Source organism: Hypomesus nipponensis, chromosome 14 (genome assembly GCF_054491055.1).
Source record: "Hypomesus nipponensis isolate SF chromosome 14, ASM5449105v1, whole genome shotgun sequence".
Lineage (NCBI taxonomy): Eukaryota > Metazoa > Chordata > Actinopteri > Osmeriformes > Osmeridae > Hypomesus > Hypomesus nipponensis.
This window is the reverse complement of record NC_140374.1, coordinates 8,523,123-8,548,366: the sequence shown is the minus strand read 5'-3', so window position 1 is coordinate 8,548,366 and position 25,244 is coordinate 8,523,123. Positions and strand designations below refer to the sequence as shown.

General features: G+C 44.8%; 1 protein-coding gene and 1 long non-coding RNA gene across 5 annotated transcripts in view; one reads left to right on the top strand and one right to left on the bottom strand.

Moving 5' to 3' along the window:
- The window catches only part of usp3 (ubiquitin specific peptidase 3), a 58,072-nt gene extending 33,101 nt beyond the window's left edge, over positions 1–24,971 (top strand). For all 4 annotated transcript variants that reach the window (XM_084672128.1, XM_084672127.1, XM_084672126.1 and 1 more), the window contains 2 exons: positions 23,641–23,708; positions 23,863–24,971. In XM_084672128.1, the coding sequence (XP_084528254.1) occupies positions 23,641–23,708; positions 23,863–24,121 (327 nt within the window). In that variant the 3' untranslated portion in view covers positions 24,122–24,971. The remainder of the gene's footprint in view (positions 1–23,640; positions 23,709–23,862) is intronic.
- On the bottom strand, positions 471–22,332 carry LOC146258497 (uncharacterized). Its single transcript, XR_014729722.1, has 4 exons — positions 21,970–22,332; positions 1,389–1,459; positions 760–862; positions 471–567 (listed from the first exon to the last, which is right to left on the bottom strand). It is a non-coding gene; the product is annotated as an uncharacterized LOC146258497 (long non-coding RNA).
- Positions 24,972–25,244: the final 273 nt, after the last annotated feature.

Below are 25,244 nucleotides of genomic sequence, written 5' to 3'. Positions count from 1 at the left end.
AACTCAAACTTTTCACTAAACCCGCTACCTGGAAAACCCCCCTGGTCTGTGAAACTGTATACCCAGCTAACACAATTACGTTGCCCTTACGTTGCCGCAACGTCACTCGTTGACCAAACATACTTTGCAACGTGGAAAGTGAAATACGCCATGAGGTAACGGCAACGTCACCAAATAACGTTGCCAGTCCGTAACCGCAACGTCGTGGCAACGTTATTTTCCGACGTTGCCAGTCCGTAACCGCAACCTCCTAGCAACGTAATTTTCCGACGTTGCCAGTCTGTAACTGCGACGTTAATTACTAACCTATATTTCTCAATTCTATTGCTTATATTTGGGCGGTTCATATGCAGACCTCATTTGCCCCAAATGCTACTTGTTCTTGTATAATAGGCTACATAGCCAACTTCAGGAGGACTATGTTTATGTGGTGTGTAGCCTAACTCAAGCTAATCATAAACAAGCCAGCATTTCCATGTAACATTCAGTCATTTTATTTCAAACAAAGTGCCAAACAGTGAATGAACATCTTCTGCCAGTCCCCGCTACAGGTCCTGTCTGTTGGCCCTGACAATGAAGCACAAAATAAGTTAGTGTCCTATCAACATAATTGCACGTATGAAAGGGGATATACAAGTCATTAAAAAAATCACATCTAGAATAATATACATCATCAAAAAAATATTATGGGATTCTAGTTTTTGGTCACATAGCCATGTCAAAGGTTGGATTGAGAAGCTGCAATCATGATTCATTCACCTGGCTTGTTTTGAATGGGCTACCGGGGCGTGTTTGAGTGTTTACGCTGTGAGGAGCTCCACAGCCTTCTCTCCTAGTCCCGTCTTCCACTTCATCACAGCATCTGCAATTAGTAGTCATGAACTTATTGTTAGCACCAATTTGAACGTTGAATGCTAAGCCATAGTTTACGGCATCTCAAAACACCTCTTTCGGAACTCCAGCACCTTAAGGCGCTCCTCAAGGTCTTGGAGTTCAGCCCGTGTTTGGGCCACCTGTAGGTCCATCACTGGCACCTCTTCAGCGTGTCTGCCCTGTCGTCGCCTGAATAGGAGAGCCTCTCGCTGGTTCTCCTCCAATGTCTCCATCTTCTGGAACATAAACTGTAATGTGTCTGTCAGTAAAGACAAGTAAAACAAGTTTACAAGAGTTAACATGATTGGCATACACTGTGGTTCTTCTAGATTAGCTGTAACATTGATGTAAATAACACGTTACCTTGAATGGTTATATACAAAGCATTAGTAAGACAACATTTGTTGTTTTGACAAATATGTATCCCCCTGCCATGATCAGAACAACTTAAGTATGCCTTACAATGAGTTGGCAATGCTATTGAGAAGCTTTGAGTGTCTTATATTTGCACTTGCCTGGCTGCCAGCTGTTTTCCTGGACCCCATATGGGTTCTCCTCCACCAGACCAGAGTTGACACCTAGGGGTCTGGTGATGCAAAAGTTTTAAGTCATGCTTTTGCTTCAAAACATAGCCTTTAGGGTTGCCATGGTTCATACAATTATTGTCACTGTTAAAAACGGTCATTCATTACTTTACCATAATTTCCCAGGGACACAGCCTAGGCCTTGTGACAGTGGTAGGATACTCTGTACAAAAATGAAAGTGGAATGTAGTTTAAGTACATAGTATCGGCATTTTGATATTGATATAAAACGAGTAGCATCGCACATGTGTGATCGTTCGAAAGCAGGGCCCCACAGCGTAGCGTCGCACATGTGTGATTCTGAACATTACAACCGACTATTTTCAGATAGACAAACAATGTGACAAATGCTATAGTATGGCTTCAACATTTACAATTAGTAGGCTAACATGTAACACTAGCAGGTAGGAGCATTGCTACGAGTATTAATTAAAGCTACCTAGCTGCCGTTTTGGGAAAAAACTCACTCGTGGAAGCGTCAGAAATATTTAGAACTCACGCATCTTAAGGTTAAAACGAATAAACGTATCCAAAAACAGATGTCATGTACAAATTGGAAGAATTAGTGACATGATACTTTTATAGACGCCATTGCTGTGCATGCCATGACCGACTGATCAAAACGTGATCAGCCACGCGCTAGCTCCACAGTCTTTGAAAATCCAGGGCTAAATAAACTATTTTCGGACAAGGTATTTTCGAACAGTTCTGAACGTTTATTTTCACTGATTCTTTTGTGGGTGATTTGTGAGACGCTAAACTTTGATGTATGTATTTTCAGTATTTAAACCACGGGCGGAAATCCCGTGGGGGACAGGGGGGACACGACCCCCCCAATCCTGGGAAGAATATGATTTCCCCCCCCTAATAAATCACTGTAAACATAACTATGTAATTTCAATAACACTTATAATAATATGCAATGAAAGCGCTTTGCTGATTATGGACACAATGGCGCTTTTTAAAGTTTTAAATGATTGCGAACCCCGCCCTTGGTCCCACAATGGTTTGATCCACAGCCCCAGCCCTCAGCAGTGATGCAGGTGCGTGTGTGAAAATCGGACAGTATCTGTTTGTGTCGTTGGTGGCTGATGTCCAGTAAGTAGTTTAGTAGGAAAGGATTGGTTTGACAATTTATTTCTAGCACTCAATACAATAAAACATTCATATCTGTCACAATTTTCCCTGCATTGATCACTATGTTAGCTAGCCAGCTAAGTAACATCACCAGCTTTTTGCATTATAGTCAGTAACTGAGAGAAGCTAGCAATGCAGTAGTTGTGTTCCTTATCTGACAAGGTGACATGAGTGTCTACCATCTGAAATGCACGAAGCCAACGTAAAATTAATCCAGTTAATCGCACCAAAGCGATTTCACTATGTTTGCAGGGTTAAACTAAACTAGCTGCATTTGCATAGCTACCAAACAAACCGATGGAGCAAACATTAGCACCTACTCCATTTGGCTTTGTGCAAGATGAAAACTTTGCTATCGTCAATTTAATCCAAGATCAGCACGGATATTGTAGTTCTTCGAAATCCATTTGCCATGGTTAGCGATACTGAACAGTACTATACTATATTCTACCATTTTCATAATTATCTTAAATGGTCTCATTGCAAAAGCTAAATCGTCTCCAGGGACTTCGAAGCACCTGTGTGCCGATCTGGAGTAAACTGGAGATAGCAAAAATGATGACAAATGCCACACAAACGGAATTGGGGCTCGCTAGCTCTGCAAATTCAGCTATTCTGGGTTAGTAAAACCAAAACATGAATTATATTAATATGACAAAAGGTTGCAGTTTGCGTTGTGTAAAAGGTGAACTCATACAGCTGTCAATCCTTGTCAATGTAATCCGTTTCACCTTTCCTAACTGTCTAGCTACCTGGTAGATCGAAGCCTATTCTAGAAGAATCTTAATAAATTATAGAAGCCCATCTCCTACTGTAAATAAACAGCACATTGTGTGTGCGGCCAGCATGGTAGAAAAATTGCAGAAAAAAGAAAGACGGACATCAGAGCATTTCAGGACACCAAAACGCAAAGAAAGAACCCTAGTGGCCTAATCTCAAAGACTAGTTGATAAAATGTTCATAAAAATGATGTGAAATGTGCTAATTGAATGTTTCATAATGATGCCATTAGGCAGAGGAGGCACCAGATTACAAACAGACAATAGAGCTGGAGGTAGGCAGGAACAAACTGGCAGAGACGGGGGTCTCGGGTAAGTTTGTTGAGTCTCTTGTTTGGCAACATGATGGGTTCTCTTCTTCAGACTTGTAAAATAGGGACATAATTGGACAATGCCATGGATACCCCCACTCTCTACTTGAACTGGTGACTGAACCAAGATTAGTTTGAGGCAATGGTATTGTTGTTGTGATTAATTGAGTAGTATTGGGTACTGGTAGTAAGTAGGATGGCAAACACCTTATGTCTTTCTAGGAGACAGACTGTGAGTCAGTGAGGGTGGTAAAAGGGAAAGAGCCAGAGAGAGACTTCAGATGACCGTGTCACAGCCATGGCAGGACTGGGGGTCAACCTTTTTGCCAGCAGCACCAGTATAGGAGACAGTGGCACAGCACTTTCTAGTCACCTCAGTGGTGGCACAGAACCATATCAGCCACACCCACAATTTATAGAACCGCAAACTCTTGCCAACAAAGTGTTGACACTTCAAGAGGTTTAGCAATTTTCCCCGATGTTATGATGGTTCAATTGAGATTATTTTAGATGAGACTACACCACGCCTTTTTGTCGTAAATGATTTTTGCAAGTTCCCGTGTATAGTGAAAATAAATCAGAGTGTCGAAGTGAAGAAAATCCTAAGTCCGTACAAGTCAAAAATAAACTAAGTCCAAAGGTTGAAAATAATTCTAAGTGTTGACAAGTGGAAAATAAACTAAGTCCAAACGATGAAAATTATTCTAAGTGTTGACCCGTCAAAAATCAGGTTAAGTCCCAACGTTGAAAATTATTCTAAGTCCAAACCAGTCAAAAATCAGGCTAAGTCCCAACGTTGAAAATTATTCTAAGTCCAAACCAGTCAAAAATCAGGCTAAGTCCAAACAGATGCACTGAAACTCAGAGTATTGATGCAAAAGTTTATTCCAACACAGGGTAAAAAAGGTATCCTAGTGAGTAAGCTCCCAAGAGCAGACTGGCAAGTTCTCTCCAAACATCCTCTTATATACTGTATTTTCTGCCTATTATTTGTGTCATTTTTTGCTATTGGTACAATACTGTTGGTCACAGATACATTATGCATCCTCACATTATTGGTACCTTTCTGTTGATGACCATTTCTACGCTTTGTCACCCAATTGGCCCCTATACTAGGGTTTCTGATTACAGAAGCTGGGTCACGTTGGCATCTCTGTCCTTACATAAATCTGACCATGTCCAGGCTCGTGTTCGGTGCACACACATCTTAGGCTGTTTTCTAGTTGGTATGGGATGCTCGTGCTTTATAAACATAGGAAACCCCTAGACACAGACCTAGGCCTGACCTGGGTGACAGTTTCAGACTTGGTTGGTAGTTTTCCTGCAGCTTGGCCATATGTGTACGTTCTAATTTACGGCTAGGCCTCTGCATTCCATGGAGTGGTACTTCCCTACCCTCCTTTGCTAAAACCAACGTTTCACACTTCTATTTGGTTTTACTCAGTCACAGCTTAGCATCAAATTTTCCATAATACAACTTAGAGTATAATATAAGGAATAACTGAGACATTCACTTTTCAATCGGATAGTTCCATAAATGTAACCCATCTCCATCATTTTCAGCAGGGTGACGTAATTTTCTTCATCAATTCCCCCCTTTGGGACTTGCAAAGTCCCATCTTTACTAATGATGGAATGAGATTACAACTATCCAATAAAACAGTAGTAGTTACATAATGATAATATGGAAAGGTAAATGTAAGAAAGCTGTCAGCTTGTAAAACACAGTTGAGGTAATAAACAGTAATACCGACCTATGCATTGTCAATTTTCATCTTGTACATAAATGTCATCATGTGCGAAGCTTTACCTTGGTGGCCTGGTGGTCTTCCTATCGCCCAATACTCGCATAAGCTATCAGCTTATTGCAACACATAGCAGGGGAGTGAAGTAAAAGGGGTATGGGTGATGGAAACTCCCCGTAGCCCCAATGATGCACATGGCGCAGGTCATCAGGGCAACTATGCTCATAATGCGACATGAGTATCTGTTCCAGCCTCTACCTAAGTATATGAGACAAACTGAGTCATCGCTAGTTGTCATACTGTACTTTCCCGCTCATCCACCCTCCACACTTCGTAAGCTTGGCACTGAGGTCCTGATTACTTATACAAATTGGTCCGTCTCGTACGTGTAAGATAAAAATGGTGAGAAAGGAAGATTATAAAATACATAGTGTATGAATGTATGTTGATTATACATATCACCCCAGCCAGTGGTCGTGACATATGCGATATAGGTGTTCGTTGCCACATGAAGATTTGCTACTATTTCCGACCCAAGGAATAGTGGTTATATGATGGGCTAGTGAGCAACGTGGTCATGCTACATTTAAAATGTCCCCATGCAGTATGCTAGGCTAACAACCAAAACAATGACATCAACACAACATTACTGCAGGGTCAGCAAAACAAAAACACACAATACTTTGAACAAAACAATGAAACAAAAATCTGTTTGAAGACATGCAGTGAGGTTGACTGTGAGGTAATGTTGTATGGTATCCATAACACTGAGGTAGATTGTGAGGTAAGGTTGTATGGTGTCCATAACACTGAGGTAGATCGTGAGGTAAGGTTGTATGGTGTCCATAACACTGAATCAATTGTGACTTGTTCTTCGTGGTGATGTAGAACGAGTCCAATTACCCTTTGTCGGTACTATCCACGTGGTGGCGGGTTTGGCGGATAACCGCGTTGAGAGGTTCCCCACACCCGCTGCAATCTGTCCAACGTCTCTCTGAGCTCCTCATTCTCGCGAATCAGCACCCGATTCTGGTGCTGAACTGCCAGACACTCGTCGCTCCGACGAGTGTCTTCCTGGCGGCGAAGGCTCCACCGCTGAAGTGATTGCCCTCGCTTTCTAGCAGTAGCGAGACGTTGTCTAATCCTTCGGGACACACGTTGCTGGAGGCTCCTAAACTTGGCCAGTGACATGTCTCCGATCCGTTGTATGGCCTCAGTGGTCCAGGAACCGGTGATCATCATTTCGTCGTCTGCATCGTCATCCGTCTCGTCATCAGGGCCCTCATCCGCGTCGTCCGTGGATTCCCTCGCCGTTGGGCCCTCTGCTCCACCTGGTCTGGTCTGGTCTCCTGGAGGTGGTGGTTGGCCGCTGGATGATGGTGGTTGGTCTCTGGATGATGGTGGGTGGTCACTGGATGATGGTCCTGATAGACTGAAATCGATTGGCCACCCCACGCCTTGGCCCAGTGCGATCAGAGGACCAAGGTCAACGAGTGGAAGATCCTGCAGCAGCTCTAACTCGTCTACCTGAGAGGGGGGCAGGTCTATGGGCTGGATCTGCCACTTCCTTTGTCGGGGGTCGCTGGGAACCTGACTTTCTTCTCCTACCGCGATAATTCTACACACTGGTATAGGGATTGGGGGACGCATGTCTACATCTCTAGGGGTCAATGGGGGTGGACTCTCTGGGGTGTCTGGTACAGATGAAACCGGGGATGTTAACTGACGTAAATCTAGACCTGGAGTTGGGGGTTTCTGACTTGTTGGGGATGGCATGGATGAAGTTGGCGTCTGCCGGGGGGTTGGGTTGCCTTGGTCATTCTTCTGGTTGGGGTCGTCTGCCGTGTTCATCTAGTGACATAACACAAGGTTAGAGTTTGCCAAGCTCCTCATGGTTTAGCTCATACAGGTTAGATTTATACTTGAATTTTGGTGACTCCCCTAAGTCCTTCATTTCTGTGTAAATCTCTAAATCGAGTTGGTTGTTAGGGGGAACCATATACAGTGATTCATCACTTTCCTCTCCTTTAGGATATACTTGTACTGGAAACTGTCCTGTTATTACTCCTGCCATCTTTTTTATCAGTCGCGCTACCAATGGCAATATACAGCAGGCAGCTACTACCACTATTATCACAACCGTTGCCAATGCCATCGCTATCCCCCTCAGTAATTTAGGCCAAGTCAAACTAGTTAACCAGCTCCATAACGCATTTGTTCCCGTTTTCCAATTGGAATGTATTACATGCTCCTGTCTTAGTTCTTTTAGATTTATTAAAGCTTTAGTAAGATTCCCCCCTTCCCCGGTGTGCATGGGAATGACGGCACAACATTCTTCGCCAATGAGATCGCAAACTCCCTGATTTTCTGCTTGTATGGTTTCAATGATAAACCTATTTTGAAGAGCCATCAGCGAGGTGGCATGTAGTTGTTCTTTTACTCCTTCTAGGGCAGTTATTGTGTAGTTTATGAATCGTTGTTGGTTGTACCATAAGTAATTTATCCATCTGCTGTTACGTGCTATGTATTGAGCATTTATTATCTGACCGTACAAGGGCAATGAGCCTGCTATACGTCCTGAGATTATCCAGTCATTACTTATGGCCAAATGTTCAGTGGGCGTTCCGACCGGAATTTGGTCATAAGAGATGTATACCCTGTCACCTGTCTTCCACTGAGTTTGTGTGTCTCTTTTTTGTTTGTTTTGTAGGCCTACTTGGCTTTGCGGCACTAACACTGTTACTTTTCCAGTTAGCATAACTGGAGTGCAGATACCCTCCCATTTCGGTTCTAACTTTATTTTAAGACTTTCATCTCCTTCGCATAACCAAAATATATCTCCCAATGGTACTGTTCCTTCTGCAAAACTAGGTATGCGATATTGTTCAGCATTTGTGGATTCTATTTTGTGGGTAAGGTATTCACCGTCTAATACCAGCTGTTCGCACTTTATTGTGGCCGTGTTTACCGTCGTGCACCATCTGCCAAATACTTCCTGTCTACAACTCACTAATCCTTTGGAGTCAGTTACAGCGTAGCGTTTAATCACATCCTCTATTTCTGTCCCCCTCACTATACAAAATGGAAAAATGAGAGTCGGCGGGATCTGAACCAGGGGTGGCGCACTATAATCGCCCTCGTTTTGCGTTTCATCTAGTTTGCGCGGACAAACCGTCTCATCCATACTCATACTTTGGTAATTACCATTCGCCATGTACAGAGTACAATAAGCAAAGCACTGGTCTGGGTCCGTACAGGACCCTAGTGCGCTGCCTGGGATGGGCCTGACCTGTGGAATCTTTTTTGCATTGTAAATTGCTACACAGGTTTCCTGACTCACTTGCCGAGCTGAGTACTTCAGCCATTTGTAGAACATGTTAGATTGGAGTTGCCCCGTTCTTATTGACTTAATGTCCTGGCTACGTCTGACTCGACGGGTGAAGGAGTATATTTTGATCATATTAATGGCTCTTTGGTTATTCATTGTTCGTTTGGTGTTTACATCAATACATTGAGTTTTCAAGCATTTTATTGTTATTTTTGTCATTCCTTTGTTCCTGCACCTTTTGTTCGAGGAATAGCTGTAGATTATTACATTACTGGGGATGGGTGTTGTTATCACGTGTCGGTTGGGTGGGTTGGTGTATGTTAAGTTAACTTCCTATGCTAATGGTATATACCCTAGGTAAGCTGCCATAACTCCTACAGCTAATGCACATTTCGCCATCTGTATATCATCCATAGATGTTTTTGACTCATTGAGGGGCACTTCCTGTTGTGGCGTTGGGTTGTATTGGTGATGTGTGATGTGTAAAACCTGTTGAGTTGAGTTAGGTTGGGGATACAAGGTGGGGTTTGGGCGTGCTTGTATCCACATCAAACTACCTGCCAACACTATGGCTGTCCCTATTAGCATCATCCCTATCCCTAGTTTTATCATGGCTGCACAATCTGGGTTTCTTTCCTCATGTCTCAAGGTGATTTCACGCCTTGATACATTCCTTACTGCCTGTTGACCCTCGGTACCTTTGGTACTCCCTTAACTGGCGAGCAGCTGCTGACAGTGTTGCTGTTGTTTGTGACTCTCTGCTGGACCAGTCTGTGAGATCGTCTGAGTCCCTGCGGGGAGGAGTGTCCATCCCCATCCTGGAGTCCCTGCGGGGCGGTGACACCTGCCCCTGTTGTCTCCGGTGGAGCTGCTTCACTCCTAAACGCCTCAGTCTGTTCTGGATCTTCTGCTCTGCAGCAGTGATTTAAGTGGTACCAAAACTTCTTACCGTCGACTTTTAGTGCTGTGTGGGTTGTTAGACGGACTCTGAAAGGACCTTCCCGTCTGGGCTCGTTCCACTTTCGTTTGAATACCTTCACGTAGATCCAGTCTCCAGGCTCAACTTTCTGCAGGTTCTCTGGGATTTCTGCTTCCCTTTGCTCCGTGGCACCTTTTACCTGTGAGAACACTTCCTTATGTATTTGTGTTAAATGTAGTAGGTAGCTTTGCAGCTCCCTTTCCAATTTTTCTAGGGGAGGACCCGCAATGGGTCCTCTCAAATAAGGAACTGGAAGCGGTCTTCCAGTTGCCATTTCATGCGGTGTTAGAAATGTCATGCGGTTAGTACTTGAGCGCATTGCCATTAGTGCCAGCGGTAAAGCCTGTACCCAGTTTAACTTACCATCGGCCATGATCTTTGCTAACTTAGCTTTCAAGATACCGTTGGCTCTCTCGACTGTCCCTTGTGACTGGGGATGGTAAACACAGCCAAACCTTTGTCTAATACCTAGCATTTTCAATGCCAATTTAAATGTTTCAGCCACAAAATGCGGTCCATTGTCTGAACTTATGCTATCCGGGATTCCGAATCTCGGAAAGACCTCTCTACACAGAAATTTTGCTACTGATCGGGAGTCTGGACCTGCAGTTGGTACCGCCTCTACCCATCTGCTGAATCGACATATTACTACCAAGATGTATCTCAGCCTTCCTATGCGTTGCGTCATGTCAACATAATCGATCATCAAATGTCGAAATGGTCCGTCAGGTGTTGGGATGTGTGATATGGGGGCAGGAAGTGTTTTCCTAAGATTATAATGTGCACATACCTCACATTCGTGTAACACTCTATCAACTGTGGCTGCTAAATATGGGGACCAGCATACAGCCTGAAGACGCCGTATAGTCTCCCCCCTTGCGCCATGGTCGCCGCCATGCGCATTCCTAATAGCAAAGCGTAACAACGAACTAGGTAGGACAAAATGTCCCTGACAGCTCCTCCAGAGACCTTTGTTCGGTCCGTCTTGAGTGGTTTGTATTGCCCCCCGTCTCACCCACATGTCCTTTTCCTGAGGACTGACTCTGTCCTGTGCTAACACTAGGGAAGACAACGTGGTAAGTGGGGCAGGGTCCTCAGCTACTTGTACGGGTCCCATTACTGCCCCTGTCCGTGTCGCTACCTGTCTGGCCGCCTCATCGGCTATATTGTTACCCTTGGCAATGAGAGTATCCGTCTTTTGGTGGGCCGGGCACTTAATAATGGCCAAGGCTGTCGGATTGTGCATAGCTTCTAATAGGTGCGAAATAGAGCTTCCGTGGCTGATGGTTGTTCCATCCGCTCGGCAGAAACCTCTCTGTTTCCATATGTTACCATACACGTGACACACACCATATGCATAAGCAGAGTCAGTATAAACATTGAGACTCTTACCCGACGCCAACTGACATGCAGCTGTAAGAGCCTTGATCTCAGCCAATTGGGCTGAACATGGTTGGTCCACCTTTACAGATTGGAGTATCTCAAACGTGGTGTCATCCTTAAGCTGCACCACGCTGTAACCTGCATGATTACCTACAGCATCCCTAAAGCAAGATCCATCCACAAACAACGTGAGGTCTGCTACGATGGGCTCATTGTGCAAGTCGTTGCGTGCACGCATGAATACATCAGTTACATGAACACAATCGTGTGGTGTCCCATCTACAGGTAATACCATCTTAGTCGCTGGGTTTACTATACCGCACCTTTGAATGGTAAGCTCTGGGGCAGACAGTATCACCTCGTAGCCAGTCCGTCTGGCCTGTGTTAACACAAACCGGGGACTTGTGAGTAAGGCATACAGTTGATGGGACGTATATAATGTGACTGGGTGTCCCATAGTTAGTGATGATGCCTTCTTGAAAGCAAAGACAGCAGCTGCCAGTCCCTGATAGCAGGGTGGAAGTCCTGCCTCCACATTATCCAGTTTTGTACTGTAATAGGCTAACGGTTGTTTCCCAATGGGCGTGTCCTGCAACAACACAGCAGTTGCATATCCAGACCGTTCTGCAACATATAGGTGAAATGGTTTCGAGTAATCCGGATTGCCAAGGGCGGGGGCGGATTGCATGTCACTTTTTAGGGCCAAGAAAGCGCCCTCCGCCTCTTCGGTCCACTGCAGAGCCGCAGCATTACTGGTCTGCCCCGCAGCCCTAATAAGAGCCCTCAGAGGCGCTGATTTGAGGGCATAGTCGCAAATCCATGGTCTACTGTATCCCGCCATTCCCAACAAGGTGAGCATTTGCCCTACCATCTGAGGTTTCGGAGCTTTGGCTATGGCTTCTATCTGTGACAGAGCTATCTGCCTCTTATCCCCACTAAGCCGTCTCCCCAGATAATCAACTGTCGTCTGACAGAACTGCAACTTATCTTTACTGACCTTATGACCTCCTTCTGCCAGCTGTTCTAACACCGTGACAGAGTCTCTCTCACACTGCTCTTTTGAACTACTGCAAATAAGGATATCATCTACATATTGCAAGACGGTACTAGTGACGTGCAGGTTCTGCAGGTCCTGGGCCAACACTCGATTATACACAGCTGGGCTGTCCAGGAATCCCTGGGGTAACCGAGTATAAGTCATTTGTTTGCCTTCAAAGGTGAAAGCGAACAGGTACTGTGAATCAGCGTGTAGGGGGACTGAGAAAAAGGCAGAGCACAGATCGATGACAGTGTACCATTTGGTACCTGGGGGTATGTTAGAAAGTAGTGTATGTGGATCGGGAACAATAGCCTTTGGAACGTCCACAATGGAGTTAATAGCCCGCAGATCATGTACTAACCGATAATCATTAGAATGTGGCTTCTTTATTGGAAAGATGGGTGTATTACAGGAACTTTTTGTCTCTATTAAGACTCCCGCATCCACTAAACCCCTTATCGTGGGTCTAATCCCGTCTATGGCGTGTTGTCGGAGTGGGTACTGTCTCTGGTATGGTAATCTTGCTCCCTTCTTCACTTTTATGTGTATGGGGTCTGCTGCCTGTATAAAACCCACATCCGTCTTATGTTTTGACCACAGGGATGGGGGCACCTGTCCTAACACATCTTCATGTTCCGACAATGGGCATTGATGTGATGTTGTCTTTACATTCACAACCACCATCTCAGCTGTCCCTACGTTGTAATTTCTTGCTGAAATTCTATGGAACCGGGCATCAGGTGATATGTGTAAGTACTTATTATTGGTGGGCCTCCAGTCTAACACTTGTAAAGCTGCTTTTATCATTGGTCCTAACTCACTAGATCGATGTCCTTCGTTTGTCATCAATGGGACATGGGGGGCAGAGTCCTGTACATGATGCCATTCTCGTAATTCTGGTGGGAGTGTTATGGCTGCGGCTGCTCCTTCAGGGCCTACAAAGATATCCTGGCTGATGATGGAGTATTGTTTTTTATTGATCAGCTCCATCCAGCAGTCGGCATAGTCTGTGTAGTTTTGATGTTCGTCATATAGAAGAGTGCAGTGGAGCGGCATCTGTTGTGGTCTTGGTTTCCCTACTAATGCTTGGACCCACGGTTCCCATTCTTCCCATAATTGGATTAGTGAAGATTCTTGTGGGGCCAATTGTAGCCAGTACGCTAGCGGTGGAGTCCGGCTGTGGTGATCTTGTGCTGTTACATTCATTAATGGACTTAAACCATTTTGGAGTTCCTTTCCAACCATCACTGGCATCATCTGGTTTACTGAGGGACCTTCATGGAACTCTATTTGCAGGCCACGTTGAGTACACACAATGTTGGCTTTTAGTATGCAGAGAATGTCTCTTCCTAATAGATTGATGGGAGTGTGTGCGGAGTACAGTAGAGGCGCTACAATAGTTTTTCCTTCAATTTGCATTGTGAGTGGCTCCGTAAGTGGTATTACTTGTGTTTTCCCAGAAAAGCCTACAGTTCGGATGGATGAACTGGAGAGGGGGAGATTGAAGCCGTTTTTTCCAATGCATGAATACGTCGCTCCTGTGTCTACCATGAAGGCATGTTCTCGTCCTTGCACTGTAACTGGTATGGTGGGTTCTTCTCGTGGTTGTAGTGAGATAACTGGCGACATTATTGTTTCCCCCTCAGGCTTCTCCGGGCACCTCTATTGCCAGTCTGCTGCTGGCCCCCAAGACTGTGATGGACAGTCTCTTTTGATATGTCCTGGTTGTTTACATCCCCAGCACACATTAGCTTGTTGATTGTCAATGCGATTGGGGTAGGACTGCGCTTGTTCGTTCTGATTGGGGTTGGACTGCGCATGTCCGTACTGATTGGGGTTGGACTGTGCTAGTCCATACTGCTGTGGGGGTGGGCCTTGTCCTCCTCCCCCCTGGGTGTTCCCACCTCGCTGCGTAGGTCCTCCTTTTCCCTTCCAGGATCGATAGTTGCCATCTGGGGGTCCAATATGCACATGGATTGGTGGCAGAGCTGTAGGGTTAACTGTTGCTGCCTGTACTGGTCCTGTTGGAGCAGCTGGCTTGGGTGGTGGAGGGTCGGGTTCTCGGGAGCCTGGGGTGGTGTTGTTATAACCGGGGCTTGTGTCTTGGCTTTGTCTTTTTTTAGTTTACACAGTTCTCCCAGCTGCAGTTGCGCTAGCTTGTTGACAAGTTGCTTGTTCTGTTCTTCCGCCTCCCGCTTATCTTTCCTGCTATTTTCAACGTGATGGACAATGTGTTCTGAGAACAGTGGCCAGTCCATTTTCATCAGACCCACCACACCGTCCAGACACTTCTGTACTTCCAGTGGCATTGCCTTCTTCACCATTAGCATAAACAGTCTCTGTGTGGTGTTGTTCGTGTTCCAGGCACTCCCTGTCTCATCTCTCCATCTGCGTTGGAAAACATGCAGAAACTTCGATGGACACTCGTCGTCTTTCAGCATTTCGCCATCCAGCTTGGAGGGATCCATCTTCTCTGGGTAGTGTTTCCTTAGCTCTGCCCATACTTGGTTGCGATGACCTCCGAACCCTACGCCGTCCACTTGGTTTCCGGACACCACTATTGGCAGTTGTGCACTCTGGAAGATTTCTTCTGTTATTTGTTTTCCGGCGGTATGCATCAGTAGAGCCTTTATATCTCCCAGAGCCAGAGTCACCCCTGCTGTGCTCTCTTCCAGTGCTGTTATCCATTTATTTGCTCCATCCGTGAGTGTGGGCAGTCTCCCTGCTAGGCCGATCATGTCCATGAATGACCATGGCACGTACATGGGATTTTGTCCAGCTCCTTTCACCACCAGAGGACACAGTGAGGTTGGCGCGTCTAGGTCTTCTATTCCCCCTTCGGCTGGGTGGTCCATTTGGCTGGATCTTCTCCCCAGTCTTCCTCCATCTCTCACCCAGCGCCGCTGTTGCTCTTCCTGTGGGTGTCGTCTGGGCAGTGGACTGTCGACTGAAGCCTTCTCCACTTCCGCAGCTCTTCTGTCTTGTGGAGTTATTGTCCCTTCCAGACTTAAGTGCATTGCCCCTCTGTCGCTGTTCTGTTGCCATGCACTGCGGGGATCCTTGTTTGGTCTGTCATACGGCGTTGGCCTGGGCGTGGGTGTTTTTTCTCCGTGGACTCGTAATTTTGTCGTCAGGTTGGTTATTTCGTCATCCATCCTCCGTAGTGCCTGCTCCCAGTGTTCACATGTCCGTGTGAGGTGGGCCCACTCCTCCGATGGTTGCCCTCTGCTTTTTTGTTTGGGCCGTGCCCCTGATGAGAGATGTATTGATTCTATTTTTGGAGGTGTTTGATAAATTTCCTCGCCCTCCTCCTGTCGGATGTCTCGATGGTCACGTTGTCTCAGTGATTCAGCTCTCTTAAGTTGGCTCCATTTCCGCCCCTCTTGATCGGATTCTTTTATTGCCTCTTCCAGGTAATTCAGTTTATCAGCCAGGTGTGCCACTTCTGCTTTGGCTGCCGCTTTCTCTTGGTACTCCCGTCTGTCTCGACTGTCCTGGGACCGTTCACTATCACATGTTGTTTTCCCCTCCTCTTGTCCCATGTCAGTTTTGACCAGCTGTCCTGACTTGACTGGTAGTTCAGGCACTTTCCTAATGTGGATTTCAGGTGCTTTGTTCAGACTGAAAGTGAAATCTCCCTGTAGTTGCCCTGTTACTTTTCCTTCCTCAGGGCCCATGTTCAGGAGTGGATACTGTCCCATTCTGAATGGATTCATGTTGTCAGGATATGGGGGCGGCTCCGAAGGCCATGCTGGTGCGGTGGGGTCCTGACCCTGTACTCTCTCTGTCCCTGTCTCCTTTGCTGTAGCCAAGTCATCTGTTTTTTCTTTTTCATCACTTCGTATTTTCCACATTGTTCTGGCCATCTGCTGGCGCTTTTGTCCATGCATTTTAAACCAGCTTAACACCATTCTTTCCCTCGTCCTCCTGCCTAATCTCTTGTCACCGTGGTCTTCAGATTTATGGTGTTTGATGTTGACCTCCATCTCCTCACAACACGCCCAATCAAAGGATCCACCTTCCGGCCAAAGTGGGTTGCGAACATGCCATTTTTTCATTAGTTGTTGAATTAATTTTTTGTCCTCTGGGTGGCGCTTTATTATTATCTCCATTGGGACCTTCGACTGGCTGTCTAAGGCCCTCCCTCTACTTTTACCGTGAGTGATCCCCATGAAGATTTGTTGTGCTCTGTTGGCCAAGGACCCGGGAAACTCTGGTTGGTCGTCCGTTTCCCTGATTTTATTTATCTCTATCAAATAGCTCATTGGCTGTCCTAGTTGGTGTTCTGCGGCTCAGTTGGAATCTTACACCAGCTCCTCAGATCTATCTTATCTTGGAGGTCTGGTAATATGATCCCTGTTCAACCTACTGGGAATAACAGTGATACTGAGTGATGGATGTGCGGCTAACTCGTCCCGTTGTTACCCTCCCGACACTGTAAAGCGGATATCACCAGTATAATTGCCCCTGTGGTCTGCTCTAAGAGCTGGGCCAGACTGTTACAGTCACACAAACAATGCAATGCTTGTTGCTCAAGACACGTCTGTGAAAAACCGTCTTCTGGGCCAAGATTTTATAATCAAGCTTTAAATGTATTTGGTGGGCTTTTCACCCCTTTTATGTTAATCAATCAATGTGTAAGAATGGAACGCCGTCTATATCCCGGAACTCCCGAGTCTTGGATGCTTTTAGTAATACTTTTTGCAAATGCTGTTCTGTGTAACTCACACCAGTCCCTCTGACTTCAGACTGACGTTAAAGTTTCACACAGACCTCTGGTGTTTCCTCCCAGCTTTATTATCTGAATGTGATTTATTTGCAAATGGCACACTGCTCTTCCTGCCACTCAGTAAATCAAATACAACTCAGTGTGAAACTTCAAAAAAGCGGAAGGACGGGTAGCAAGAGTCTAAGTGTGTATCCGTGTGAGGGGTGTGTGTGTAGGTGTCTATGTATGAATATATATGTGAGTGTGTGAATACGAAAGGGTGTGTGTGTTGTATGCGTGTGTGTTGTGTGTGTGTGTGTGTGTGTGAGAGAGCGAGAGAGTGTGAGTAGGTGTGTTGTGTGTGTGTGCGTGTGAGGGGTGTCTGGATGAGTATGTGTGTATGCGTATGTGTGTATGTGAGATCAAGAGAGTGTGAGTGTGTGTATCTGTGTGTGCGTGTGAGTGTGTGGGTGTGGATGTGTATGTGTGAGTGTATGAGGGAGGGAGAGGAGTGTGTGTGGTGAGGGGTGTGTGGACGTGCGTGTGAGTGTGTGTATTTGTGTGCGCGTGTGAGTGTGTGTGTGTGTGTGGATGTGTGTGTATGAGTGTGTGTGGTGAGGGGTGAGTGTACGTGAGAGCGTGTGAATGTGTGTGGATGCGTGAGTGTGTATGTCGTGTGAGGGGTGTGTATGAGTGTATGCAGGGGAGGGGGTGGGAGAAGAGAGAGGTAAGAGGAGGGAGGAAGAGGGAGAGGCTCAACTTGAGCTGGGGAGAGCAAAATGGGCGTTGCCACTTGCTTGGTGGCAAGAGAGAGGGAGAGAGACAGAGAGCGGAGGGGTCCCTTCGCAATGAGTGAAACTTACGCAGACGGGAGTTGTCCGTCGAAGTTCAGACAACCTTCCCACACAACTATCTCTGTTTTCAACTGTTCCAGAGAACCACCACTTATATGTCCCACAACTTAAACTCTCAAACTCATGAAACAGAGTTCTCCGTCGGCTCTCACAATCCCATTCCCTGTCTTTATCTATAACTTTGTGATGTTCAGTCTGGGGCAGAGATGGAGTGGCTTTTTAACCGATTTTCTCCCTGTAAACCCCACTCTGTCTCCTGTTTGGAGTGCCCTGGTGATTTGCAGTCTGCTTTCTTACTAGACGAACGGACTCCGCAGATCCACATAGATTGACAGGCTTTTCTCTCTAAATTACACTTCTTCGGGTTAACTAATTTAACCCGCGGGGCAGCTTGCAGTTTTAAACTAATATTTATACTTTGGGTCGGAAACAAACACTTGGAAAAAGATATCAGCCTATTTTCTACGTTTTCCGTGTTATAACACTTACATTCTAGCAGCAATATATAAGAAATATGCTGTTCCGTCTTTTTAGTACAAATAACACTTTTATTTTAGTTTTCTGAAAATTCACCAAATGCTCTATGGTTTGCTGTTACTTTAAATAAATAAACTACAATTACTAAATCCTTACGGAATAACGTGGAGTATAAAACAATATTCAACTCAATTTACATAAATCTGTAATTTAGTCTGTTCACCCGCTGCCCCGTCCGAGAAAACGGACAGCGTCTGTCTACCGGTCGTGTCTCCCTCGGGGAGTCTCCGAGCGGTACTCTGAGTTGCCCCTCGTCAGCTCCAATCAATTTAAAATCAAGCCTCTACATTCCCTTTTCCTGACAGCGGTCTACCTATTATAATGCTGTGCAAAGCGCAGGTCACTTTGTCTTTTCTCTCTATTTCAACAACCTGCGATACAACACGTTATATGACTTTTTGTCTAAAATCTACTCATGCAGTATATACAAGCGAATTTACAAGCATTGGTTCTGGCCAGTTTTATTATCTGTCGCCCCTCCAGCGACCCACGCAGTTATTTATTATTATTTATTTATTTACAAAGTACTTTCGTTCCCCCCAAGGGAAACCGCCGGCTCACTCCCAACTTAGACCAGTTGGGAGTCTCTCCCCCAACTTAGACCAGCTGAAGGGAGTCGCTCTCTTGGCTTAGACCAGCCAGGAGCTCTGCCAACTTAAACCAGTTGGGCGTCGCTCTCCCAATTTAGACCAGCTGGGAGGCGCTCTCCCAACTTAAACCAGCTGGGAGTCTCTCCCCCAACTTAGACCAGCTGAAGGGAGTCGCTCTCTCGACTTAGACCAGCCAGGAGCTCTGCCAACTTAAACCAGTTGGGCGTCGCTCTCCCAATTTAGACCAGCTGGGAGGCGCTCTCCCAACTTAAACCAGCTGGGAGTCTCTCCCCCAACTTAGACCAGCTGAAGGGAGTCACTCTCTTGGCTTAGACCAGCCAGGAGCTCTGCCAACTTAAACCAGTTGGGCGTCGCTCTCCCAATTTAGACCAGCTGGGAGGCGCTCTCCCAACTTAAACCAGCTGGGAGTCTCTCCCCCAACTTAGACCAGCTGAAGGGAGTCGCTCTCTTGGCTTAGACCAGCCAGGAGCTCTGCCAACTTAAACCAGTTGGGCGTCGCTCTCCCAATTTAGACCAGCTGGGAGGCGCTCTCCCAACTTAAACCAGCTGGGAGTCTCTCCCCCAACTTAGACCAGCTGAAGGGAGTCACTCTCTTGGCTTAGACCAGCCAGGAGCTCTGCCAACTTAAACCAGTTGGGCGTCGCTCTCCCAATTTAGACCAGCTGGGAGGCGCTCTCCCAACTTAAACCAGCTGGGAGTCTCTCCCCCAACTTAGACCAGCTGAAGGGAGTCGCTCTCTTGGCTTAGACCAGCCAGGAGCTCTGCCAACTTAAACCAGTTGGGCGTCGCTCTCCCAATTTAGACCAGCTGGGAGGCGCTCTCCCAACTTAAACCAGCTGGGAGTCTCTCCCCCAACTTAGACCAGCTGAAGGGAGTCGCTCTCTCGACTTAGACCAGCCGGGAGCCGCTCTCTCGACTTAGACCAGCCGGGAGCCACTTGTATTTATTTATCCCCAAGGATAAATGCCTCGCTTGCTAGCGCGGAGGACTTCACACATTCGTTATTTATTTATCCCCAAGGATAACTGCCTCGCTTACTTGCGCGGAGGACTTCACACATTCGTTATTTACTTATCCCCAAGGATAAGTGCCTCGCTTACTAGCGCGGAGGACTTCACTCGTACTACAGTTTTACTACTATTATTCTAAACACACTAAAACAGAAGATACAATTTTATTTAGGGCGACACGGGGTTCTCTCTCAACAGAGTCTCAAAAAAATAACTCACAGCGTAGCGATTAATGCCAACGTCTCGCCGTCAAAGCAAGCCAAAGCAAACATCCCGCAAATACTAAGCATGCAATCAGCCAGCAAATGATAGACGTACGTTCCATGTTAGTCATTCATTCTTTCCGCACCATAGCAAAACATATAAGCAACAATTATTACAATTACTAAAAATCGCAAATTATTGAAATACATAAAAATACATGTACGTTTGCATCAAACTGTGGTTGCAGTGCACTAATATATTTTATAAATCCAATTTAAAAGCTAGGTTCTTTTGAAAAAATGACACTATACCAGTATCGGGCCTGGGCGGACACACTCGGACACACATTCAAATCTAGCAGAGTAAATGGTCTGCTTACCTTGTAAATTGTCATAAATGATTTTTGCAAGTTCCCGTGTATAGTGAAAATAAATCAGAGTGTCGAAGTGAAGAAAATCCTAAGTCCGTACAAGTCAAAAATAAACTAAGTCCAAAGGTTGAAAATGATTGTAAGTGTTGACAAGTGGAAAATAAACTAAGTCCAAACGATGAAAATTATTCTAAGTGTTGACCCGTCAAAAATCAGGCTAAGTCCCAACGTTGAAAATTATTCTAAGTCCAAACCAGTCAAAAATCAGGCTAAGTCCCAACGTTGAAAATTATTCTAAGTCCAAACCAGTCAAAAATCAGGCTAAGTCCAAACAGATGCACTGAAACTCAGAGTATTGATGCAAAAGTTTATTCCAACACAGGGTAAAAAAGGTATCCTAGTGAGTAAGCTCCCAAGAGCAGACTGGCAAGTTCTCTCCAAACATCCTCTTATATACTGTATTTTCTGCCTATTATTTGTGTCATTTTTTGCTATTGGTACAATACTGTTGGTCACAGATACATTATGCATCCTCACATTATTGGTACCTTTCTGTTGATGACCATTTCTACGCTTTGTCACCCAATTGGCCCCTATACTAGGGTTTCTGATTACAGAAGCTGGGTCACGTTGGCATCTCTGTCCTTACATAAATCTGACCATGTCCAGGCTCGTGTTGGGTGCACACACATCTTAGGCTGTTTTCTAGTTGGTATGGGATGCTCGTGCTTTATAAACATAGGAAACCCCTAGACACAGACCTAGGCCTGACCTGGGTGACAGCTTCAGACTTGGTTGGTAGTTTTCCTGCAGCTTGGCCATATGTGTACGTTCTAATTTACGGCTAGGCCTCTGCATTCCATGGAGTGGTACTTCCCTACCCTCCTTTGCTAAAACCAACGTTTCACACTTCTATTTGGTTTTACTCAGTCACAGCTTAGCATCAAATTTCCCATAATACAACTTAGAGTATAATATAAGGAATAACTGAGACATTCACTTTTCAATCGGATAGTTCCATAAATGTAACCCATCTCCATCATTTTCAGCAGGGTGACGTAATTTTCTTCATCACTTTGTAATTACATAAACTGCACCCATACAGTGTACAGTACATACGGGCCTTTCTTGGTATTGCTGGTTGTAAATACTGTATGCCTGCATTCATACTTGACTGATAAGAAACACTACTTATAACTACATTGCAGCAATCATTTTGGTGTCCCCCTCAGAAATTGCTCTTGAGAAAATGTCATATAATTGTCCCCCCCAAAGTTGATAACAGATTTTCGCCACTGATTTAAACATAACTTTCTGGACGGTATAGTCTTATCTCTACAGTACATTATACTAGCTCTACTACTAGTAGCTAGCGAAATCCTAACGCAAACAATGTGAATCTGAAACAGATAACCAGGCTAAATAGCCTAAATTCAAACCTAAACGTAATAGCATGCTCCATCCAATTTCAGAAAATATGTTTATATATTTAAAGCTATTTCTGTAAAGAAACTCACCTTTGAAGTAGCTAATTTCCAGTTGAAATCCATGCGTTCAAGACGGTTTTGAATCCCTGCAGAAGAATTGTAATATTGCAGCTCAAATTTGCATTGTGTGTCATACAGCTTTGGTGTGCTGGACAAAGAATGTTTGCTTAATCATGTTACACATCACACATTGATTGCTTTTGGACATGTAAAGAATGAAATACTTATAATTTAATATAGGCCTAAGGCTAAGAATATAAGAATGATATTCCAAATTCAGTCTTTTATTTATTAAAGCTATGTTCCTGCATATGAGAAAATTGATGACCATGCTGGGGCTGAGCTGCACATGAATTACATACATTGTCTAAATTTATACGTGCTGGGTGCAACATTTAATATTGTGTGATTGAAATTCATGTAGACTATGGCTACATTACAAAAGTGTCCAGTGAGAGCAGTCCAGTGTGATCTCTCCATGGATAAACCACGCACTCGAGATCCGTTGTCCTGCGACCAAAGAGAGACTTAACGGCAACTTAACCCATGGTACCAAAATTAATGTATCCAGCCGACCAAGGGACAACGTCACGGCATCGTTGTGCACGGGACCAAAATAACAGTATCCAACCGACCAAGGTAAGACATCGCGGCAACGTTGTCCACGGGACCATAAAATAACGTAACCGGCCGACCAAGGTACATTGTCGCGGCAACGTTGTCCATGGGACCAAAAAATAACGTAACCAGCCGACCAAGGTACAACGTCGCGGCAAAGTTGCCCACGGACCAAAAAATAACGTAACCAGCCGACCAAGGTACAACGTTGCGGCAACGTCCATGGGACCAAAAAATAAAGTAACCAGTCGACCAAGGTACGACATCGCGGCAACGTTGCCCACAGTGCTAAAAATAATGTAACCGGCCGACTAAGGTACGACGTCGTGGCAACGTAGTCCATGGGACCAACTGGCAACATTCCCTTTATAACGTTGCCACGATGTTGCCAGAAGGTAACGTCGCGGGTTACCAACTGAGCACCTACTGGCAACGTTGCCGCAACGTCATGTGTTAGCTGGGTAGGCAGTCTACATTTGAACAGAAATAAACAAACGCAATCCGAGCGAGATCTATACACATGTCCACTATGGAGCACTGGAGCTTACCACGTAAGGTGCAGGGAGGCCCAGGCTCTTGGTCTTTAGTCCTCTTCAGTCTGAACTGTCTGGATATTAAGGAGCAGCACAACTAAAATTTTTATGTTATAGATTTATTTTGCTCGCTAGTTAGCTCCTTGTCACATGACAACGGGGCGCAATGACAAGTATTGACTGACGGCTAATATTAACCAATCTTAAATTTGCATTAAAGTGTAGAACGTAAAGATTAAGTTTAATTGGTTATGTAATGTTGGATTGATCCGGTCACTATCAGCTCACAGCAGGCACATGTGTAGTAGGCAAATTAGCGAGCGTTTTGTAAAGAAATTTAAACAAGTCGCACCATTACGATTATTTGCACTCGCACAAATGCTCTGAAATATATTTTGAGGTCACACAGTCACAATTTTGGGAGCATACGTGACCAAAATGTTCGCAATTTCAAGCCCTGGATCTTGACACAATAAGGTAGGTGTATCAAATATTGTCCTTTCCCTTATGTATGTACTATTATAATGTTCTTGCTTTTTTTTGTGTACAGCCAGAGAATTATCTGCCAGAGAGCTGCCTATATGACCTTGCTGCTGTGGTGGTGCATCATGGGTCAGGGTGAGTGAATTTTCCATGGGTTTCCATCATACTTATTTTTGCAACATGGCTGATGATCTCCCCAAATAACCATTAGGTGGCAGTGGTGCATCACTCACATAAAATGTACATGATTATATATGAATATGACAAAAAATGTCTACTGTAATTACAGGGTGGGATCAGGGCATTATACTGCATATGGCAGCCACGATGGCCACTGGTACCACTTTAATGATAGCACTGTGACTCTAACTGAAGAGGAAACTGTGGTGAAGGCAAAAGCCTACATCCTCTTCTATGTGGAGCGGCCAGACAAGGCTGCCTCTGATGCAACTGCATCGGAAACTGCTGTCTGCGGGAAGACTGCCTCGGAATTGGCTGCCTCGGACTCTGCCGCCATGGGCACTGCTGTCTTAGAAACAGACTCTTAGGCTGTGTCAAACATGACTGACTTGAAGGTTGACACCAAGCTTTAAAACCTGTTGCATGTTGGAGCGTGTAGGCTTCATGGCCCCAGATCAGGCTTGCCTCCTATCTGCATCATTATCACTCCTATCACTCCGAGTTGGTTGTTAAAAGTGCATGAGTTCTTTATTAATATAGCATTTCATTAGACCTCCCTTGCTGCTCTTATTTTAAAAAGATGTACTTGTCTTATTTGCTTTACGTTACATTCCTCTATTGAGACAGACTGCTCCTGTTAGATTCTAAAGATGATGGTAATCTCTGGTCATTCTCAGTGTCAAAAAGACAGCTCTAAAATCCCCTTTGAGAATGTCATGATCAAATTTTACAGTCAAGTCTATATTATATGGATCTTTCCTACACAATCTTGTAGTTCTGCTAGTCCAACAAGTACATTTGAGAAGAGGCATTAGAAATTAGCAATATGCTATGATTAAAACATAATGATTTTAATGAATAACTGTTTAGCAATGTAAGTTAAGTGTAATTTGTTGTGGTATCAGTTTGGTTGCCTTTTCATTATTTTGTTAGCAATATGTAGGCCCACAATACACAATAGTCTTTATTTGTTGGAGGAAGAATTTAGGTAGCCCCCCAAAAAATAACTAAATTTACAATTTAAATCAGGGATCCAGCTTTCCAACACATGTATTCAACTGTGCTATTTTTGTAATGTTTTAGAAGGCACAAGATGTCCACTGTTAGTGATGAAATAATAATCACTAGGGGCCAGTGCCTGAAACCAGGCCGCTGCAAGTGCAAGTCTTATGTAGTTAAGGAACAATTCCTCCTCAAAATAAAGAGATGCAGATGGAATAGAGTGGAGTGTGTGACTTTCTTTAAACTAAGAGTTGAGATGCAATAAATCCTCAGTTCCCTCAGTGGGATTCACTTTCAGAAGATTTTTTTTACAAGTGAAGTAGGAAACATCCAACAAGAACTAAGATTGTTAGAACTAGTGCACAGTGCCCATGATCCAGTTGGTGATACATTTGTCAGTGAAACACAAATACAGATTCCTTGAACTATAGATAGGACACAGTGCCACTGATTATTTTGTCGACACAGATTTCTGGAATTATATACAGT